A 23,289-nucleotide genomic window follows, 5' to 3' on the forward strand; every position below is an offset into this window, starting at 1 on the left:
AAAACAGACGGGTGACGTCAGGGAGCCTACGTTCGTTCATTATACAGCCTATGTTCAAAGCGTAGGGAGAAATCGTCAGTTTACACACGCTAACAACATATTTTGGTAGACTTACCTTCTCCTTCGTTTCCACTTGGTGATATAACTCTCAAGAAGCAGTCTTCTGAAAGCGCCCCTCCAAACTTCACTCTGAAAGAAAACAACAGGAAAAACTCTGTTCAAGAGTGAATCATTTCAACCTACCCTGAAACAGTGAAGTAGGTCATCTACCTAAATTCAGGTTTACCACAGAGGCGAGCGGGAAGGACGTTTTCCTGTCTCAACGTTCATGGTGGTGGTTTATGACTGGGCGAGAAGTAAACACCAACCACACGACAACAACTTTCCGTGCAGCTACCTGTCATCAAGGACTACGAAAAGTAAGTTAATTTTGTTTATGAAGCAAACGTCACTGACCACTTTAGACAGAAAAAATCATAGAGAGGAAAAAATGTCCTCACTAAAGTAGCGGTGTGTCGCACTTTTGACAAAACTGTCAAACACGTAAGCTAGCTTTAGCTTTTAGACACTTAGACGTAAGCTAGCTGAGAGAGGACGACATATTTCACGATGTGCGTCGTCTATACGGGTTATCACCGTCTTCTTTTTCCATCTTCTGTTGGAGTTCTAGCACATTCTACACCGTTGGGAAGCAGCATTACCGTTGGATTCTGCGCACTTGAGTCCTGCGAAATATGGAGATGGGGCGGGTAGGGGCGCGAATTGATGGTCACGCGACTTCAGATTCTTCCTTTCTTTTGTTTGAATTCATTGATTTATTAGTATTTTTTGCCTGTTTTATAGATCATATCCGCAAATATGATGTTATATTTCAATATATGACCATTTGTATGCATGGAATAAGAGTACATCAGTTATTGTGAGTAATAACGCCCGGTAGATGGCGCTATGGGGTAGTTCTAGTAGACGTAGCTTCTTCTGCTTACGTGTGTGTCAGTTTAGCACTCACTAAGTTGCTGAATTTGCTGTAATGGGAAGGTAAATCTCTACAAAGTTTTGGGGGGAAAAAACAGAGGTGAAGGCCCTAATAGCATCCATCTTTCTCATTTTTATCCAATTTTCTATTTTGCTGGCCTGACCAGGCCTTGTGAAGTGTTGCTGCCCTCCTTAAAGACTGAATCCCCTTCAGACCCCTTTGATGGTAATAGTTTCCCTCTTGAGATATCAAAGTCCTAGAAGAAGAAAAACTCTATCATCCTTTTTAAGGTGTACTGCATTAAATCTTAACACTAAATAGACAGACTACTTACAGATTGCTTGATTATAGTGGTATTTGGGACCAAGGTTATAATAGTTTTGGATTTCTCATTATAGTTTAGTACTAGTTAGTTTTGACATTTTTTTACATTACAGTTTAGTTTTAATTCGTTTTAGAGCAGGCATTCTAGTTTTTATTTAGTTTTGATTTTTGTAACAAGGCTTAGTTTTAGTTTAGTTTTACTTTAGTTCCAGTTTAATTTTAGGTTTTCATACCTTATTTGCCAGGTGCAGGATTCAAAAAGGTAAATATCTATACAGCGCACAGCCAGTCAGTGCAGTAAACAAGCACGTCCCAGTACGTCGCTATGATGGTGCCGTACGGCAATGACAACTGCTGAAAACTGACGTAAAATTGGTTGGGAAAATGTGTCGGATTAATTTAAATCCTAAAGGCTATTAATATTGTCAGAAACAATAACTAAGGACATTTAGTCTATAATTTTAGTTAGTTTCAGTTAGTTTTGTGAACACTAGATACACTTTTAGTTTATGTATCATTTTTGTTTTCTTTTCTAGTTTTTATTAGTTTGAGTTAACCACAATGTATTTTAAATTTTAGTTTTGGTTTTTAGTTGGCTTTTAGTTAACTACACTAACCGTGTTTAGGACTGAAATAAATCTAAATGAATTGATGCTCTCAGCACATAATTATGGAGTAATATTATGTTACTTGTCTCCCCTGTAACGTATACTCACCTGTGTAGATTACTTTGAGGAGCTGACTCTCTAATGCTTGGTACTTTGTGCAACATCCTCGCACAGAGAGTGTGAATAGGTGACGAAAGGTGAGCAAAGATTTTTCTCAGGGTGTTAAAGCAGAGTTTCAATGGGGCAAACCTACAGCAAAGCCCTTTAAAACTCTACGCGTGTCCTCACTGAACTGGAGTAACTTCCAGGTAACTACTGTTTCTCTCACCGACAGATGGTTGCAGGATAATCCCATTGATTCCAGAGACAAGAGTCGGACTTCAAGGGTGAGGGCCTGAGCCTCAGCGTCTTCCCGGTGAGTCCCCTCCTCTGGTGCCAAAAACAATCTACTATTCTCCTTCATTTCAGCACTCTTGTACTTTAGCTCAGTGATCAATAAGCTGTCTGGACTGGGCATTATGGGTAACATGAAACCAGTGTAGTCAAGTGTTTAGAGACCCACGTTGTTAGTCCCTGAATCACACATGAAGCAGGGAAGAGGACACAACAGATACTCTAAAAGTGAAAACCTATCAGCCTTTCTCATGTTTTCTTTTGACGGTGCAGGCACTAACTCCTGAGGATACTTAAAACTGTTCAAGAATAATTACCTCTAGATTTTATTATACAATATTTTCCACATGTACATGTTTTTTCTTACATATACTGTTTGGGTTTACAGTTCAGAACAAAACATTGAACAAGAAATGAATGAAAAAAAAAAGTCAAAAAACAATAAAAATCCTAACATTTTATATTTAACCGCTCAGTGAAACTGTACCCGTGAGTGATACTGCTCCATGAAACTAACACTGATTGATATGAAATCTGAAACCTTCGTTTTGGGGTTGGCCGGAGGCAGTACTGAAACAAATCGCTCATGTACAGTGATGTGTGTTTTTGGTTTGATTTTTTTATTCTTCATGGGAGCAGATTAACATGTAATGCTCTAACTTTGAGTGTTTAAATGTTGACAGATGCTGTACAGTGCTCCTGTGATGGAGCAGAGTGGCATGTGTCGGGGTTTTTTAGGGTCTGGCAGCAAAGTGCATTTGTGGATGTTAACGCTAAATGCATGAATTCCCTGGACACAATAGAAACAGAATAAGATAAAAGAAGCACATGTTTTGTGTGAAGCATATGGGGATAGACCAGTGAGGGTGGGGTGGCTGTTCTTACTAGAGATAGACCGATATGGTTTTTCAGGGCTGACACTGATACCAATTATTAGAAGCCAAGGAGGCTTAAAAGCGAAAATATTGGCGTCACAGTTTGAATAATAAAAACTCCAACATGTAACTTCATTTAAAAGCCTTTAAACTAGGGCTGAACAATTTTGGAAAATAATCTAATTGCAATTTTTTTAGACCAATATTGCGATCGCGATTTAGCATACGATCTTTTTCTTCTGCATTGTTGACTTAACACAAGTTTTAAGTCATTTTATAGTATGACTAACAAAAAAAGATACTGTTAGCATTTAAACAAGTCTTTTTTGCATTTCTTATTTGAAAAAGAAAAAGGAACACTGTGAAATTTTACTGACCTCCAGTTATCAGTAAGAGTAACAAACCATACGGAAAAAAGTGACCAAGGGGTATGGCTCTACGATCTACCGGATGGATCTTTGTAGCTCACAGTTTTGTTTTGTTTTTTTTGCCAGAAAAAAAACAGCATTTTGACTTCTGCTGGTTGAGAACAAGTACAAGTTACTATTTTCCCTCCAGGTCTGTGTACAAGAAACTTTTGTTTTTCTAATGGCAGCCTTTGCGATTTGAAAATTGCAATGTCGGTTTAAAATCGATTAATTGTTCAGCCCTACTTTAAAGATATGTTTAATAAACAGCTCCCAGGCTCAGCAGCAGGTCTTAAAAAGTATTTAACTTTTTTAATTTAATTTTAATTAAATTCTTTTTAAAAAAACGGGGATGTTTAATTCAATTTTGGAAGAGTTTGCTGCCTTAACTTTACTTCAAAACATTGCTCTTTGGAGCTTCTCCACTTGGCAAAATCTTTTCTCCTCGTTGCAGTGTGTGTAAGCACCGTGCATGCACAGCTTTCTCCTCTGATTGGCTGTTACCGTAGCCTATGGGGCTGTGGGTGGGACAACACAAGAAAAAAGATAATCGGTCTATCTCTAGTTTCTACCCTGCATGATAGTGTTTCTCTTGGTGCATTTCCAGGTATTTTCATTCCCCAGGTGGTCAGCATTCATGCAGGTTCGAGGCCTCGTATTTTAAACCTTATTGCATGAGGAAATCATACTTTCAGTGTGGGCCATATGGGCGGCCATATTTGCAGGTGTCCCCCTTCAGTGCATGATTAAACCAATCCTACAGAGCAATATATTCTCTCATATTGGCACAAGTCACATGCTTCTTCTTCAAGGTGTGCACATAAGGACAAAACGTCTCCTTTTTACTTAGAAAATGAAATATTTTATAGTGTTTCGTGAAAACCTTACAGCTTTAGTTTCGGTGCAACCTAATTTATGAGACCACTTTGACAAACACCCAAAAATAGAAATGGGTTTGTGACACATGTGCACCTAAGTATTTATAATCTTGGATGATTGGAGTATAGATGAGAAGCATATATGATTAAAAGCCAAATCCTGTCAGATTATATAGAAATTTTCTACATTTATTAGAATGAATTAACATCAACAAAAGCCAAACCAGGCCTAAAACCCGTCGCTCCTCTGAGAGTGACACCAGGGAGGCTGAGGGGTCCTAAAACACTCTGACTTAGATTGTCTGTCACACACAGTACACAACTTCAATCACACACAAACACGTATTTTAAAACTAGTGCCTTCACCTCGACTGTGGAGTCTCTTTAAAATCAGTTCGTTTATGATATTAAAGTCAGACTTTCTCAAAGTGTCCCCTCCGATGTTGCAAGTTAAATCCGCCCTTTCAAAGTTCCTCTCGCCATCAGGTGAGACCTCACCCTGCTGACGTTCTGTGTCTGCGTCACTAAAGACCACCTCCTGGTTTTTATGTGAACTCCTGGTCCCCCCCTCCTCCATAAAGGTAGTTATTGGTCCCAGCTGGTTGGACATACTCCTCAGTTTTATCCCAGTCCGAGACCCAGCCGCCGCCTCCTCCTCCAACGCCTCCGCCCCCGTTGGGATCTGCTCCCTGGTTCATGGCGCCGTAGCCTCCGCCGCCGCTTGTGCGATACAGCTCCTCCGTCTCATTGGCTAGCTCGTCCTCGTCTAGGATGCCGCACTTCTCATCGCTCGTTTGCTCCGGCTCCGCCCAGGCTTGCTTCTCTCCTGATGCAAAGATGCCTACGACACAGGAAGCAGAGAGGGGTTTACATCCAGGATATGGAAGATGCATCATCCCGGGCTGGACTTTTAAACTCTGTAATCCTTTACTTTATATAAAAATGAATGATATACACACCATAAAATATTACACCTCCGTAATGAACCAGCGAGGCGATTAGAAACACACCCTGCCACTCCTCCCGGGTCTGCAAGAGGAGGTCAGAGAAAATAAAGAAGACAGGTGAGTAATCAAACAGTAGCTTTCAAATAATCAGTTTAATAAAAAAAACAGCTTCAGGCAAGAATGAGTAGACGGACTCACCTTGTGCTTCGTCATGGCGCCAACTATAAGCGGGCAAACCATGCCTGACAAAGTGCCCACTCCGTTGGAGATACCCATGAGGATACTGGCGTAGCGTGGAGCAATGTCCAAGTGGTTGACATTAAAACCTTTCACAGGAGGAGAAATGGGATTAAAGAAGATAAACTACAGGAAATGGATCTTTAAAAGTCTGGAAAACGATAGGAAGCGATGGTTCCACCTGAAATTGCAAAGCCAGAAAATCCCACAGCCAGGACCAGGAAACTTATAGCAACACCTTTCGTGTGTGAGAAGCCGACCACGAGCAGCAGCGTTGCCTCCATCCCAAACCCTGAAACAGACAAAGAGTGACTTTAAGTGTCAACCAGCTGCAGACCTTTCCTTTCACCCTGCTCATCTGACAGATCTGTTGTTACAGCAGCACCGACAGCTCCTCTCTGAGTGGTTCGTACACCGTATGCTTCTCCATTTCACCGCTATCGATTTCTCTCTGTAGTTCAGAAATAGCCAACAGAGGCAGCACTTCTGCTTTACTCTGACTCATCATTTTCTTTTTATGCAGCAAATGTTTTCTCACTACAGCTTACTCAACACCTGTGTTCACCTGAGAATCAGCCAATGAGCGACTGTGACTGCTAGGAGAAGCTCGTCATGATGTGCTGAGGTCTATGAGAGTTTTCTTACCTCCACAGTTCATGAGTTTCCTGACGTTGGTGGTGGTCATGATTTGGTTGGAGCGCAGGTAGTCAGCGAGCTGGCCACCGATGGGCACAATGATGGTCATGACGAGGTGAGGGAGGGCGGAGACTATTCCCACCTGGAAGAGAGGGAAAGAAAACTTTTTATATGACCGATTTCATGCTGGAGGGGGAGTATTGGCAAGAATCTAACGATACTTAGGTCACAATACGATACAATCCAGATATCACAATGATGTGATATAGTGTAATATTTTACACCAGGGGTCTGCAACCTTTACTTTCATAGGAGCCATTTTTCCTCAGCTCACCTGGATTACAATCATTACAGAGCCACAAATCAACTTAATCCTCACAATAAAGACTAGAAAGTGTAAAAAATCCTAAACATAGTTAAAATCTAATAAAAAAGTTTCCAAGCAAGAAGTTTTTTTAACAAATAAAATTGTGCATGTGATGTCTTATCTTTATTTTTCATAAATTTGCAAAAATGTCAAGGCATGACAAACACAGCACCAGCATAAGAACCTAAAAAAGGAGACACATTGTGTTTCAGGTGGCAAGGCTCAGTTATTTAATGAATTATCACCCTCTTTTTTTCCCTGATTCATGTCAAGAAATTATAAAATTTCAAAAATGTGCATAAATTTAAAGAATTTGAAAAATGTCAATTTTTTTTTAAAAATTTCAAAAATTGAAAATGTAACAAATTAGCAAAAAACAACAAGAATTTTGAAATAAAAATCACCCCAATTTTTTTCCCGGATTCATGTCAAGAAATCATTAAATTTCAAAAATTTGCAAAAGTTTCATAGATTTGACAAATTTCAAAAACTTCTGAAGTTTCATAGATTTTACAAAATTTTCAAAAATTCAAATTGTTACAAATAATACAAGTCACCCTCTTTTTTTTCTGGATTCATGTCAAGAAATTATAACATTTCAAAAAATCGCAGCATTACCAAAAATTTGTGAAAATTTAAAAACTTTTGAAGTTTCATAAATTTTTCAAAAATCTCTGAAAAAGGAAAATATAACAAATTTGCAAAAAGCCTAAATACATTTTTATGTAAAAAAAAAAAATAGCAAGGTATTAAAAAACTCTTTAATTTTTATTTAAAAAAAAGCAACAAATGATTAAAAAAAAAAAGAAAAAAAATCCCAAAAATTTAATATGAAACATTTTTTTAATTAAAAGAAAAAAAAACTAAAAAAATGAAAAATTTAAATCTGAAAAATGTAGTTCCTTTTTTTAAAATTGAAATTGAAATTTGCAAATTCAAGAAAAAATTGCAGAACACAAAAAAAATCATAACTTGCTAAATTTCCTCCTTTTTTAAAAGAATACTTGACTTTGATGATGTATTGGTAATCATACTCTTCCAAAATTTGTAGTGATTTTTGTTTTGAAACATTGATTTTTTTTCAATCACAGGTCAAAATATAGTGATAAATGGTTGTATCCATATTTTCTTTCACTTTTATTTCAGGCTGGAGGCTGAGGTTAATAGGTTACAGCTGGCAGCTTTCATAATACTTCCTCTTCTCACAGCAGTACGATGGAGCTTGTAGAACTTTCGTTTCTGACCTGTGCGTTTTGTTGCACATTACTGATACGGTTTCTGTTACCTTGCTTATTTCGAACCCAAACACCTCTTCAAAGTACGCCGGCTGGCTGATGAGAAGCAGGTAGAAGGTCCAGCTCCTGCAGAAATTAGCCACGATGATGGCGTACACCGGCATGGATGTGAAGAAGGCTCTCCATGGTGTGTTGAATTTCTGAAACACAGGGAATGTGTCATTTACGCAACTTTATGTTTCAATTTTTAAAATCTGACTCACTTTTTCACCAACGTGCACTGACCGTTACTGATTGTTGAGCTGTTTCACCGATGCTTTCCTCGATGTACTTCCTCTCCTCTTCAGTGATGGTGGGATGGGCTGCTGGACTTTCATATGACACCAGGAACCAGAAGCAGTACCACATGACCCCAAAACTTCCTGAGAGGGGGAAGAAAGACAGAAAAGAAGTCAAAGATTTGTCAAAGATTTTTAAAGATTAGACGGAAAAAAATCAAAGTAATGATTCAAACTGAAAAATATTAGATAATACAGATAATAACATCTTACCGTAGACGTAAAAGACTGATGACCACCCTGAGTACTGGACCAGGATTCCAGCTAAAGGCATGGCAATCACAGCACCAGCATAAGAGCCTAAAAAAGGAGACACATTGTGTTTCGGGTGGCACTGCTCAGTTATTTAATAAATTATCACCCTCTTTTTTTTGTCACTTAACTGTTAAGTCTATAGCATTTCAGAAAATAGCGAAAAACTGTGTCTTTTATTCTCTGCTCCTGATTGACAGCCCAGTACAAAAGATATTTTAATCACTGTCAACAGCAGAAAAGCAGCAACTCCTCATTTTTGAGAAGCTGGAACCAACAATGGTTCAACAATTTGATGTGAAATAAATTCAGAGTTAAATCGGTAATAAAAATAGATGTAGATTAATTTAATAGATGCTTAACTGGTGAATTTACTGATCACTCCAGCTCCAGTTATGCATTACATGTCTCCAACGTGTTAGAAAATAACTCTCCTTTGTTTGAAGACAGAAAGAGGCGGCCTCTGTGTCAATGACTCACCACAGAAAGCTGTCGTAGCCAGGCGGCTCCTCTCCAGCGGTGGAGCCCATTTTGCCCAAATACCATGACAGGCAGGGTAAGAAACTCCCTGAGGGATAGCAGAGAGATCACACAGTTTATTAAAGAAATATGGAAATATTCCTTGTTTTCTTTTTTGCATGTGTTTGAGAGAAAGCTACAAACAAGAGCCAAGCACCTCCACAAGTCCTTGAAACACCCTGACAATGATAACGCAGCCAAAATGCATTCGTGCTGCGGTAGGGATGAGCATATTCAGGCAAGACGTGGCCACTATAGCAAAGCCAAACACTCTGGAAAAGGAAACAATCAAAGATCAGTTTGGACAAAGAGTGCACAAACGTCCCTGGCATACTGTGAGAAGTCGCTCCACAAACCTGTTGGCTGCAAACTTTTGACAGATAAACCCTCCAGGGATCTGAGTGACGATGTACCCCCAGAAGAAGGAGCCGTGGATCATCCCCACGGTTTCTGGATCCCAGTCGAACTGAGCTTTCTGATGAGACAGAAGAAGGACGAGACGTGAGGAAAATTAACAATCTGCACATTAACATGAATAATAGTTCAATAAGTGTTCAATTTAGCATTTTAGTTTAAGGTCTCTCTGTAACTGAATAGGGTATCTCCTTGTCAGTTGGCCCCAGAATTACATGCTGTTTTATTCTAATAATATTAATACTATTTATTACGATAGGCCTAAACCAGGGGTCTGCAGCCTTTCCTTTTATAGGAGTCATTTAGCCTCAGATCACCTGGATTAAAGTCATCAAGCCACAAAATCTACTTTATCTTCACAATAAAGACAAAGTGTTAAGAATTTCATATATAGTTGGAATCTGTTGAATTACTACCTAAACAAGGAGTTTGTTTTAAAGACATTTTATAATAAATTAAGTTGTGCATGTGATGTCTTAGGTTTTCATTTTTGGAAATCTGCAAAAATATTAATTATAATTAAAAATTTAAATATAAAATTTAACTAACTTGACAAAATGTTTCTAGAATGTAAAAGGTTGAAAAATAAAACAACAAATTTAACAAATATACAAAAATAAGAATGAATTTTGATAGGGAAAAAAATGCAAAATTTTAACCACCAAAACATTGAATTTTCAAAAAAATTTGCAAAGATGTAAAAAAAATAAAATAAAAAACAAAGAAAATTTAAGGTTAAAAAGTTTGCATGATCTCAAAATTTTTCAAGTTTAAAAAGATTATTTAAATTTTAAAGAAATCTTTAAAAAAATCTACTTTATCTTCACAATAAAGTGAAAAAATACAGTTTATAGTTAAAATCCGTTGAATAACGATCTAAAAAAGTAGTTTTTCTCATTTATAAAATTGTGCATGTGATGTGTTGTTTTTTCGATTTTGAATGAATTTGCAAATAAATGAAAAAATGTAAAACTTAAAAAATTTGCAAAAATGTCAAAAAATTTTGAACTTTCAAAAATTGGCAAAAATATTAAAAAATTATAATTTTGGCAAAATATGTAAAAATAAAAAGCCAATGAATTTGCTTTTTTAATTTTTAAAAATTTACATAAAAATTTCTGAATGTCAAAAAACATTAAATTGTAAAGATATACAAAAATGCCAAGCAATTTGAACATTTCAAAATTGCAAAATATACAAAAAAAAGAATAATAAATTCTTATTGAATTTGACAACACACGTTGATCAAATCACCCAACTTATATTTTTTTGTCTTGGTTGGTTAATAATGTCTTGCCACATATCAGATTTAGTACTTCAACAGGGGTGCAAAACTTGAAAGTAGCCTCAAAAAAAGTTACGCATAATTTTATTTTGTGTCAATGTATTTAATCATCAGTAACCTCTGTAAGAAAAATAAAAATTCCTTTTTTCAGTATTTTTTTTTAAAGCTACAAGAAGCCACTGCTCAAAGAGCTTCAGGTTGAAGACTCTTGGTCTAAACGCTGTGACCAAAAGGTGTTGGAGTAAAACTTTAACCAGGAGCTTGGCAGAGCTGAGCTTTCATACTTTTTACATCCCTGGGACTGTGGGCAAATCTTTCCCTGTAGGTTTGTTTGGAAAATAACGACCCAAACTCATGAACTGCGTATAAAACTCTCTTCTCTTATTGGACACTGTACACCACTCACCACTATGACCTCCTTGTTGTCTCTGTAGACGATGTGGCTGTTCACCATGCTGACGATGGCGACGCCCAGGTTACATCTGATCCCAAAGGAGATGCAGAAGCCAATGCCAGAGAGGATGGCGATAATGTAGCGCCTGGGCAGGCCAAAACACGTGCAGTCCACCACGGGCGGCTCCTTCTCCTCCACCAGCTCCGGCCGGCCCTCAGCGGACAGCTCGATGGTCTCGCCATTTTCCTGCTTCTTCTCGAGAGCTCTGTGACGAAGGGGGTGAGGACATGTGAAAACCGCTTTTAAGTTTGGTTTAGTCAAATATGGTACGATTAAGAGTAAAAGAGACAATAAACCGTGTCACGCTGATGGGCTTGGCTACCCTTGATTGACAAGCGACCAGGCTGATCTGTCAGCTCAGATTGAGGCGTACTCATGTGTATCCTGTTTTTTCCAAGTATAGTCACTTCTGGTGCCAAAAACAAACAAGATTGCTGCAACAGAAAGGCACAATCGAGGCTACAAAAGCGGGGTTTTCACACTAATCTGTGCTGTCACGGTGGCGAGGTCCACTTTTGTATACAGTCTTTGTTTGAGAAGCATCTTAACAAAAGACTGTCAACATAATCGTCTGTCATCCTACACCAACTGGAGCTCTTGCTTAGTCTGTCGTCTCTAGGTGTTATTAAATTTGGTCTTCTTCCGCTGCAGACGTTCGTCGTGTGAAGACGCAGTGTGAGTAAAAGAGACGCAGGGTTTAACAGAAGCACAAAAAGCGTACTCTTCTTTTATTGCCGCTGTGGTGACTCGATGTTCAAACCGCCTGCTGAGAAACCCTGAGAAGCTACGACCTCTGCCAGCCTCCAGTCTAACACACATCAAATATGAATCTAAATGCAGCACATCATCTATTAAACATGACGTGTGCGGCGCTGAGTTCTCAGAGCAGACTCCGGCTCTGCAGGTGCCGAGATGGAGCACTGAACTCCTTTTTTATGTTTTCTTTCTTTACTGGACGACTCAAGGTCTACACATCGTATGCTCGTCATGTTAATGAAATTTACAGCATCAGTCAAGATGAACATGGAGTACAAAACATGTCCCACGAGACGGGGCGTAAAAACAGCCTGGAGTGGGGGATGGTGGCGTGTTTGACGGACTTACTAATCAGACGGATGCAAGAAACACAAGGAGAAAAGAAAATATAGAAATAACCCGATGTTCACTTATTTAGCCTGATGCTGAGATCAATAGAAACTGACAAATATGAAAAGCTCCCCAGTGGCCACCTGAGGCAGGAGTCAGGGTGTTGTGGTCAAACAAGCTTCCAATTAAAATGCAAGTCGTTGCTGTAGACTTCCTGTCCAAGGGTGTTTCCAAAGGGTGGCCAAAGCTGGCAAAGCCCCCTTGAAAACGAACTGGCAGGCAAACCTGTCTCTGTTGGGAGTTTTTCTTGAAGCTGCTGTAAGTGGGATCTGTTTTAATGTGACTGCAGCGCCACCTTCTGGCCTGGAGTCTCACGCACACTGTCGTAAAGATGTGACTTATTTTGGAACAAATTTTCTTTGTTCAAGTCAACTTTCTACCAGGTACACCACGAGTTAAGGTATTTATCACTACAGTTTATAGACTGTAAAAAATGGACGTCATCTTGCTCGACTCAAAGTAAGGTCACCACAAAAACTGCTCCCCCTGGTGGCTGGCTGCACTATAGGTCAAAAAATCCGTATCCCAGTCATTCCAGATGGGCTGTGGTCAAAATTAAAAAATGAATACACCTGGTAGAAATGTTTCTCACATCTGATTGTTGTGGTGATTTGAATATATTATTTGGCTGCCTTGAATTCAAGTCCTCTTTTTTCTGAAAACTTAAATTTTCATTAGTTATTAGAGGTTAAAAACGAGGCTTTACGTAACGTTTAACGATGATTGACAGCTGCCACGTACACACCCAGCCATAAAAACATGTAAGGCATTGATGTTGTGAAAGCTACGTCCATGTTTAATACAGTCTATGGTTGTAAGTTTGTACTGTACATCAGTAGCCTGCTATATGTAGCGCTACTAGCAGCCCAGCAGTTAGCATGCATCAGTGTCACTTCAGCTTCAGAATAGAATTTCAACTTTCATCACAGAAACATATCACATCAACTCTTTGTAAAAAATACTGAGAATTTCAAATGACAAAAGCTAACAGGCTAATGAAAGGCTCATGGCTGACGGAAAGGTTCCAAACAACTTAAACCATTGCTATAACTACTTTGAGACACTAGATGGCCTACTTGAATTATTAATATATTACAACACAGTACATCAACGTCACATTGTGTTAAATTTTTACCTGTTTCTGTTTAATTATGCCCAGAAATATCCAGACTCAGGGACCAATTACATTTTATTCACTTACAGTATAAACTCAATAAAATGTTGTTGACACAGAAAACCTGTAAAGCTACTTTTTGTACCAAGAAAATTCACAACAGGAAATGATAAGGGAATCAGTATTGACAAAATCTTTTCAATTCCCATCTCTAGTGACAACGAGGTAACTGTCAGTTTGTACAGTAGTTCAGTAGCTGGCTATATGTAGCGCTATTGGCAGCCCGGTGCTCCAAGACGTGCCTGTAATGTGTAACGTTAGTGAATCCTGGTTATGTCCTGCCAGTCATCTACCAACCAGAGCTAACGTAACCTCACTCTTCATTTTATTGATAGACTCTCAAGTTTGAACAGACCACTGCAGAATAACTGCTGACTGTGGGTTGGAATCAACATTAGCACAAACAGTTTAGCCCTTTTAGCCTTTAGCTCGTGCTCTATCTCTCTCCTGTTTCTCTTTCTTCTGCTCTTCTGTCCTTTTTCTGTCTGACAGTTAGGCTCCAGTGTCCACCATCACTACAAAATCAATCACAGAAATCGAAAAGAAATCGAAACTTCATCAGCCGGTGTGGTGTTGTCATAGAGACTTAGGACAGTGCGGACATTTGAAAACATTTCCGTCTTACACGGGATGAAAAAGCACCTGAGAAAGATCTTAGTACAACCATCATGGCTGATACCCAAACCCATTACACACACTTCCTGTGGAAAATTAGTAATGAAATGGAAACAAACATATGAAGCTATCAAAAGGCCTTGGACTGGACTTCAACCTCCGTCGTCCTCTGAGCAGTAAGCAAAGCGTCAGATTAAGGCCACACACTAATAAAACATACATACTTTATTAGTTACTGTAAGCAGGGGCTGGAGCAGCCTCTGACTCTGATCAAGTATTAATGACTCTCCTTTTTGAATTATTAATACCTCTGGCTCTCTTGGACTATTTTTGTCTCTGTCTTCATTCTTCCTGTCTCCTCTTCATCTTTAAAACTGCCTTTTATCGCCAACTCCCCTGACTCACGCTTTGTCTAAAACAGTCCACAACAGTTTTTTCTGCAGCCGCAGTTTATTCCTCGTACCCCACAGGAGGAGTCTTTACATGACATGAATCAGGATAAATTTACCGGACGTGAATGTTCAGGAAGTTTCAGATTTTCCTTATAAAAATTCTGTCTGTGGTAGCGACTTTTCAGGAGTGACCCTGAGTCGAGAAAATCCCCTGTAATCCTCACAAGCCACCTGACCTTCGCTTTGTCACACTCTGCAAACTACAAGGAGGGGACCGCACGCGTCTGTGGACCAGTTTGACTCCATGAAAAGAGCAAAAGTTTGAATCTTGACATCAGGTATGAAAGATGTATTCACACACACCTGTTCTTTCCTGAGTACTCTCAGCTTTCTCTCTGAGTTAATCTCTTAATTCATACATCAAGGGCGAATGTCAGGACACTTCAGCAGCTCTGGTCTGAGCTGAGTGAGCCGTCTGGGATCATTGATATCATTCTCCTGAGTCGAACTTCCTGTGCAGATTGTTTCAAAGTTTGGAAAGTAAAAAGTCTCTGTCACGCCTCAATAAATGAACAACTAAAATACATCTAACAGGGTGGTTGATGTCTGAGATAAACTTCTGTAAAAAACTAAAGAATACAGTTTGAACATGTCTTTATGTCAGATTGGAACAGTTATCCTAAAAGAACTCATATTAGCGCAGCCATATTGAAAATGATGGGGGCTTCGAGCACTGCGCCCGTCAGTCATCTGAGCTGAGTTGTACCTCTGATTGGGCAGGCCCACGATTTCTAAACACTGACACTTAATAAAATCCTGTGTTAACATTTAGTTGAACTAAATCTTCATCCCATCTGTCAATAAAGCCTGCCACCGCTCTACTTCACCTCCTACAACATCAACAGCCCACCAACTTTCCATGCACCTGTGGCTAACCTCAAGTTTTACAGCCCTGGGAAGATAACTACATCTACAAAAAGACTAATCTGGGAGAAAATACAGATTTTAATTCTGTGTGGATGGATTCATTTAACTGACACCATGCCGGCTTAATATATAGGCTTAATGTGGCAAGAAATTAGCAAGCAACAAAAAATGTTGAGTGATGTAATCATAATGTAATCAAATTCAAGTGTTCTTTAAAAATATTTGAAACTTTTTCAATTTATAAAATGTATTTATTTTTGCAAATTATTTTAATCATTTTAATTTTTTTGCAAATTTTAAAGATTTTTTTAAACTGTTGTCAACTTTTTTAAACTAATTTTTTTTAGATTTTTGAATTTTTTTAACATTTCAATTTTTATTTTTTTTAACCTTTATTTTGTCACATCTTTGAAAATCTTTAATAATTCAAAGCTTTGAAAGATAAAATCATGCAATTTTTTTAATATTAAAGTTTATTCAAATTTTTGTATATTTGTTATATTTTAAATGTTTGACTTTTATAAACATTTTTTGACATTTTCACAACCTTTTTTTGAAATTATATATATATATATATATATATATATATATATATATATATATATATATATATATATATATATATATATATATATATTCTTTTATATATTATTATATTATGAAATTACAGAAATTGTTTAAATATTTTTTAAATGTCCCCCAAAATGTAAATGTTTGCAAATTCTGGAAAACTTTTTTGATATATTTTTTTTTTTTTATTTGGGAAATTTCTATATTTTGGGGAAATCTTCCACCTTTTTTAAAATTTCAAAATTTTTTGAATATTTTTCTAATTTTAATTTACATTAAAATCTGAGACATCACATGTACAGTTTCATCAATCCAAATCAAACTTCTGGTTTAGATATTTTTTAGATTTTAACTATCAATAGCATTTTATCCACTTTATAGTCTTTTTGTGAAGATAAAGCAGATTTTTTTGTCTCCTGAATGACTTTAATCCATCCAAAAATGGCTCCTATGACAGTAAAGATTGCAGACCCCTGGTACAGAAACTGTTTGTCAGTTTGAAATAAGAAAAAAAAATCACCAAGTGTACATAAAGTTCCATAACCTACAAAAAGACATCATAGTTAAGTTTTAAACCTTGACGTTATTATTCAGCCATCTGTACCGTCCCCTCAGTGAGCGTGTTGCGTGCGGGCACCAGAGACTGAGGAAGCGGCCGCTGCACGGCAGCGAGGCACCGAGGGAGCACCTGGGGGCACGTGCGCCCCGCGGAAGTGAGAGCTTATAGGCTGCTGCGGGCTCTGTCGTAGGTGGAGTGGCCTAATCCTGGCTGGCTGTGAGGTGAGGAGGAGGAGGAGGATGAAGGAGGAGGAGGAGGGGGGCGATGACGAGCTATCGGGCTACTTAAGGGGGTGGGGGAGAAAGAGAGGAAGAGGTGGCCAAGGTGTACGGCCTGCAGGGATTTACGTGGGCCGACAGCTTGGACGAACAGAGGCTATTTGTGGAGAGGATTTAAGTGTTTAGACGCTCCATCAAATCCCGAGAGAGGAAGAAAGGGGAGTCCATCAATGCCGGACTCCTGACTGGCTCCCACACCTGCGCTCTGCGGGGAGGGTGTGTCACGCACATTTCTGCAGCGATCTGAGGATGAAGGAATCTCTGAAAACACTCCCGAATATCTCACGCACGGCCCTTCCATCTTTACGCACGCTCCTATTGAGCCCAAAAAGTCCACGTGATGAATCTGTCATTCTGCTAACGTCTCACCCACACCCCGAAGACACATTTCTCGTTTTGGAAAGTTGGAGCCTTTCCTAGAATCAGGGTTAATCAAAGTCTCCCTAAGCTCGGTGCCTCACGGTGACAGGTGTGGCGTGGAGCGCGCTCAGGTCTGCTTTTACATGAACACACCCTTACTCTGAGTTAAATGCGCGCAGGATGTCTGAAAGTGAAGCATCCTGTTTGGTTTCTCGGTTTGAGCAGGACTCTGGAGTGTGACAGCGCAGCAGAAACGCCTGAATCCAGCTATTGATCCAAAGCGTCATCTTACACTGACGGAACAGTTTTAGCCTGACATGAAACAAAAATCTGCTCCTGTTGAAATCGATCAGTGTTTCAGGTTGTTTTGGGTTCAGATAAATGTTAGGATCTCCAGCATGTCTGCAGCTGCTGATAAAATGATAAATATGATATAAAGCAGCAGTTTGAGCAGCATACAGGGACAGATGTGGGGTGCCAGGTGATCCAAGCCTACACTAATCCAGGCCTCTGGACTGCTCGATCTTTAAATGAGCAGCTCATCTGTCTTTTAAGAGAAATACTCGACCCAGACTTGTTTTCCAGAATCTGAAGATTGGCCTGGTATTCTTATCAAAGTGCAAATTGGTTGATTTTTAACACCAGAGCGCCCGGACACGTTGATTTAAAGCGTTTTTCTTATTCGTAATTTGTCCCAGAGAGTTCTTACGTACCCGTATATTTTCCCAAGAGTCTTGGCTGCCACGGCCTTAAACCTGTCCGGCCGGATCTCCATCCTCACGAGTCCAGGATCCGACCAATGTGCAGTCTTTGCGCGCTCCCGATTGAGCGCACAGCCTTCTGCTTTGCTCCCTCCGCCTCGTGTTCCTCACTCACACATAAATGTTTCTTTAAAAAACAAAAAAAACTTGATTTCAGGTGATCTTCAAACTCCTAAACGCGCAGTTACCTGGAACCAGCAACCCTGACCGTCCAGAGATTAGTTGGGTTCACGGAATAAAACCATCCGATCTAACATTTTCAGATCCACTCCACGCGCGTCCTGAACGTCCTAATGAACTTCTTTTCACTCTCTGGTGTCCTCAAATGTTCACGCCGCGCAGGAGGCAACTTTCGACAGGATCCGTGGCCAAACGGTGTCTCTGGCCGTGGTCCTGAAACCAGATTACTGCTGCCTGCGCGCTAATCTTCCCAAGTGTGTGTAGTGAGTGGAAGGTAGCATGTCACTTCCTTCCCCGCAGCCCGGCGTTTTAAGCGCTGACGGCTATTCTTGGAGCGCACAAGCCTTGAATGGAGAGAGTAAACACTGTCCGATCGAAGCATATTAACAGAGATCCCAGGTATTTGTTGGACGGGAGGGGCGGGCTGGACCAGGACCCTGCAGGAACCTGTGCTGAAATCTGTCACAAGTTTTTTCCTCTTTCAATATTCTTCACTTTTTTCTGCCTTTAAATATAAAATCAAAATAATGATGGTGAAAGACTTAGGGGATAAACAACTGCGAGATTTTTTTTGTTTCTTGTTGAGCTACGCGTTCTGTGCGTCAAACCAACAGCGGCACAGCTGACATTACGCATCATCACTGCACCCCCCACCCGGAATTTGTTTATTTTGGACATGTGACTTCTAAACAGCCAGAACAGACGAGCAACAAAAGATACAGGAATGCAGTGGGAGACATTTCCAATTACAACGACTTTGTGCCGCTTTTGGAAAACTTTAAATAATAAAATATTTAATTCACTTGAGACTTTCTGACAGGTTACTGCAAAATGATGCAGTTCCACCTTCATCCATCAGTGTTAGAGCAACACCTGTGGCTGTGCCAGGATAACTTCTGTTGAATGTATACACTGTAAAGCATAATAAGTTGACCTTACTCATAAAAAAAGGAAACTAATGGCCTCAAAAAGTTGAGTTATGCTGACTTGAATATAACAAGTAAATACACCTAGATTAGTTTGAGTATGAAAACCTTCCTTACATATTTTTTAGAATTAATGCAACTGACGTCATATTTCGCAACAACTCAACTTTCTAAAAAGTATACCCTCTTTTCACTTTAATCTGTGAAACATTTCACACTTAATGTTAAGTAAATCTGAAAGCTAGAAAATCATTTAAAGTTCCCTTATGAATGAAGTAAATGTGACTAAAAAAATTGAAAGCAGATCTGAACGATTAAATAAAATAGCATTTTGAAGTATAGCAGGACCTCTCCGTGAGTTTCCTCCTCACTCACGGTTCCAAAACAACGTCACAACAAAAATCAGCTCTAATTTCGTAACTTTAGTAACCGTTAGTGAGAAGGGAAGCCAGTAGATATGAGACCCTGCTGTACATTGAAACATTGTTTCTCAGGGGCCATAGGTTGTCTGTGCACCACAGCACTGACTGGCAGTCTGTGCTCCATGGCACAGGGTCTTACCTACGACTGGACCATGCTATTTTGGCCAATTTTTAAATTTATAATAAAATGATTTTTTACAGTTAACTTTAAATTATCAATGCTAGGACATTGTTTTAAGCACAGACAGCTGGTGCCACCACGGCACATCTTGAGTACAGCAGGGTTTCATATCCTTTGCGTCTCCTCCTCACTCACGGTTACAAAAAATTGCTTTGCGAAAACCATTTTCTCTAAATATAAAGGAGATTTTTTAAAAGTTTGGTTCCAGAATATATTATATTGAAAAGTATGAAAACTTTAGGTTAGTTTGATTATTTTGGGTTGGTTATATAAAAGGTGATGATTTGAAATGAATGGAACTACTTACTTTTATTTATTTATTATAAGTCCAGCTTAAAACAGTTATTAGAAAAAAATTAAACTATTTTTGTGTCTAAGTTGGATTGAGTTTTTTTTAGTGCATGTGGACTTGCCCACAAATGTTTGAGAATAAAAACAAAATAACTTTATTATTATGTGTTGACCCAACTCAGAAACACGAGGTTTCTCAACTTTTTCTACGTCTAATCACCGTCACTGTCACTTCTTTAAAATGTGTGCTAATAACTTTTTAAAGAAAAGTGAGTTTGGTTTACTTTTTTTTTTCTTTTTTAACTAAAGTCAGTGTTGTGTTTTATAGTGTAGTGAAAAGGTGCTAATATCAATGGTGAAAGTTGCTGAAATAATAAAACAGAGTTACTGCTAATGGGGGCTAAAGTAGAGTAGTAAAGAAATAGGGAGACATTTTTCCTCCTTTGGAAAGTTTATTTTTTCTGTTTTCGTACCGGTGAACTACAAAAAGCGTGAGCAGTGTCAGATAAAGTGCACAGAGGAGTGAATGGAGCTGTTAAAAAACTACACAGATGTTGTGTGTTCACATGTTTGAGATGCACAGATGATGGTTCAGTGGAGACAAAGTTATCAGCAGTGAAAAGAAACGGGTGAGGAAGATTAGACAGCTGACAGACTGATGCTTAAAGTGAAGCCAATGCAGAGGCTTTAACCCTGCACCTGTTCAGCTGACCAGCAGAGGGCGCCTCCACTGATCACACATGATGAAAAGCTGCTGGTGTTAACACCAACCTGTCATTCTGAGATTAAAATGACTTTTCAGAATAAATATGCTCAAAGCATTTACAAATCTGGAGCCCCAAATATTAATATGTTAGCTTCCGTTAGTAAAATGTGTCAGAAATGTTGAAACGTGGTGATAAGTTTGCTGAAACACAGCCTCACTGCTCAGCGTTCAGCTTCAGATGCAGCTCCGCTCCAGGTCCTTGGCTGAAATGGTTCTCAGGGAGTGGGAGGAGAGGAAGAGCGGAGGGAAAGGCATGGCCGAGGGAGGAGGGGACAGGCTGGGTGGCACAGAGATGACAGAGGGAGTGTCAGACAGCGAGCCGTAGCCAGCTCGCCGCACATCTGCTGCACTGGAGGCGGTGGAGGCGTGGAAAAACACGGCGGGAGGATCCGTGGGGTCTGCAGCGAAATCTGAACACAGAGACAGAAAAGTGTGTGACAGATATTTCCTCTGTAGAAGACAAAGTGAATCCACATTTAAGCATCAGCTGCTGATTTTATCAAACATCACTCATTGGTGCCCCCGGGTGGCAGAAGCAGGAAGTGCAGGGACAGAAGCATCACATGCAGGCTCATGTTTTATCAACGAGCTGGTTTGAGCTGCTGCAGAGCCTCTGATACCGCAGAAGAACAGGAAAAACATGAAGTGTTCCCCTCTGGATAGAAATCTATTTTAGTGTCACCTGATGTGAACACAGTTTCTATTTCTGTCTTGAGCCTCGTTTTGTCGCTCTTGGAGGAGGTTCAAAGCCTCAACTTTTCTGATGAGATGAGATAGAAATTTAAAAATAGACAAAGACAATGCTGATGTTTATTTCTGATGTAGTTGGTTTAGCTCAAGCTTAAGTGTAAGGCAGAGGTCAGCAACCTTTACTTTCATAGGAGCCACTTTTCCTCAGCTCACCTGGATTAAAGTCATTCAGGAGCCACAGAATCTACTTTATCTTAAAAAAAAGACTAAAGGTGGATAAAATTCTGTACAAATTAAAATCTTGTGAAAAATTATCAAAACAAGAAGTTCTTATACATTAAACTTGACATGTAATTTCTCAGTTTTTTATTTTCAATAAATTCGCCAAAATTGCCAAGAGATTTTGACATTTGAAAAATTTCACAATTTTTTTTAAAAAAAATTGATTAAAAAACTTTCAAAAATTGGAAACATAACAATTTTACCAAAAATTTAAATTAATTTTGTTATATTAAAAAACTGTGAAATATTTCCCCCAAAACGTTGAATTTTTTAAAATTTGTAAAAGGTAAAAAAAACACTTATTTAAAAAAATTGGATATAAGAAAAAAATGTTCAAAAATCTTTTAAAAAATTCAACTTCAGGATATTGCCAACTTTTTTTAAAATTAAGTCTTTAAAATTGCAATTTTTTTAAATATTATTATTTGAAAAAAAAAGAATTAAAACACTTTGCAAAAATTAAAAATTATTTTTTTAAATTAAGTTTTTAAAATATTGCAATTCCCCCCCCCAACTTTGAATTTTCAAATATTTTCAAAAGGTAAAAAAGGCACATTAAAAAAAAATCAATGAAAAAAATATGCAAAAACCTAAAAAAAAAAAAAAAATCAACCTCAGGAAATTGCCAACGTTTTTTTTTTCAATTAAATCTTTTAAAAAATTGCAATTTTTTAAAGTATTTCCAAAAAAAAAAAGAAAAACTTAATTCTTTTTTTCTAGAAAATACTTTTATTTAATAACATATGAATAATATTGCTCAACTCATCATTTTTAATGATTTGCTAATATCTTGTGCCACATATCAACCATGAATTTTAAGCACATTGTCAGTTAAATGAATCCATCCACAGAATTAAAATCTGTATTTTCTTCCAGATATGTCTGTCTGTAGATATTTTTTTAAAAGATTTTATAGTTTTATATTTTTTAAAACTACAAGGAGCCACTGTAAAGCGGTCAAAGAGCCACAGGTTGCAGAGCCTTGGTCTAAGGTTTTGAAATTAGTGTGAGGAAAGTCAGTGGGTCTACCTGAGTCGTCGTGGAGCTGGGTGTGCAGGTACTGCTGTTTGGTGTAGAACTTGTTGTAGATGCAGTAAACAGCAGCCATCAGAGCGAAGGTGCCGAGGGCCGCAGCGATGAACAGACCCACTTTGGCGTTGTCTTTGTCTACATGGGCGTCTGGCAGCACACGACAAAGATGGAGAGATTTTAGGAGAAGTTATGATCAGAGTGAGAACAGATGACGGTGTTTTCTTTGGACTCACACGTCCGCTTTGTGTTTAAACGAGTGGTTTCCTCTTTCTGAAGCAGGTCCCGTATCCGTGGTGGAGGCGCTGCCGGGGCCTGGTGCCCGTTGATCTCCTGCTGGGACTGCAGCGTGCTCTGGGAGCTGCTCAGAGGAAACACCAACAGCAGGTAGAGAGCTGCTAGGCCGGACATGCTCATCATCCTCTGGTTCACCTGTGAATCCAGAGACCTGCTCTCAGTTTGATGAGTTCAGAGTAACAAAGGTTGGAAACCACCCTGAGCTGAGCCACTCCCTGACAGTCACAGCATGAACACAGCTGCTGAACTCCACAGAATGTATCTCCAGACTGTATCAACAAACTTTATGTTAAAACTT

General features: G+C 38.8%; 1 protein-coding gene and 1 long non-coding RNA gene across 4 annotated transcripts; one reads left to right on the forward strand and one right to left on the reverse strand.

Annotated features, from left to right (window-relative positions):
• Positions 1-11,204, forward strand: LOC141785567 (uncharacterized). 2 transcript variants are annotated; one of them, XR_012597539.1, is made up of 4 exons: positions 1-419; positions 2,025-2,105; positions 2,243-2,323; positions 11,126-11,204. It is a non-coding gene; the product is annotated as an uncharacterized LOC141785567 (long non-coding RNA). The 2 variants fall into 2 exon arrangements; XR_012597538.1 differs by lacking the exon at positions 2,025-2,105.
• LOC141785566 (vesicular glutamate transporter 1-like) lies at positions 2,627-18,616 on the reverse strand. Of its 2 annotated transcripts, none has more exons than XM_074663933.1 (13): positions 17,880-18,616; positions 11,098-11,350; positions 9,349-9,467; positions 9,150-9,264; positions 8,954-9,041; positions 8,435-8,521; positions 8,169-8,305; positions 7,934-8,083; positions 6,291-6,423; positions 5,827-5,937; positions 5,607-5,734; positions 5,421-5,490; positions 2,627-5,302 (listed from the first exon to the last, which is right to left on the reverse strand). In XM_074663933.1, exons 1-13 carry the CDS (start codon positions 17,939-17,941, stop codon positions 5,007-5,009), a joined length of 1,749 nt encoding a protein of 582 aa, XP_074520034.1. In that variant the 5' UTR covers positions 17,942-18,616; the 3' UTR covers positions 2,627-5,006. The 2 variants fall into 2 exon arrangements, with proteins under 2 accessions (XP_074520034.1, XP_074520035.1); XM_074663934.1 differs by lacking the exon at positions 17,880-18,616 and adding an exon at positions 11,442-11,537.
• Between the last annotated feature and the right edge of the window lie 4,673 nt (positions 18,617-23,289).

This window comes from Halichoeres trimaculatus, unplaced genomic scaffold, assembly GCF_033239565.1.
Source record: "Halichoeres trimaculatus isolate MK-OKI-2021-1 unplaced genomic scaffold, fHalTri1.1 fHalTri1_scaffold_23, whole genome shotgun sequence".
Lineage (NCBI taxonomy): Eukaryota > Metazoa > Chordata > Actinopteri > Labriformes > Labridae > Halichoeres > Halichoeres trimaculatus.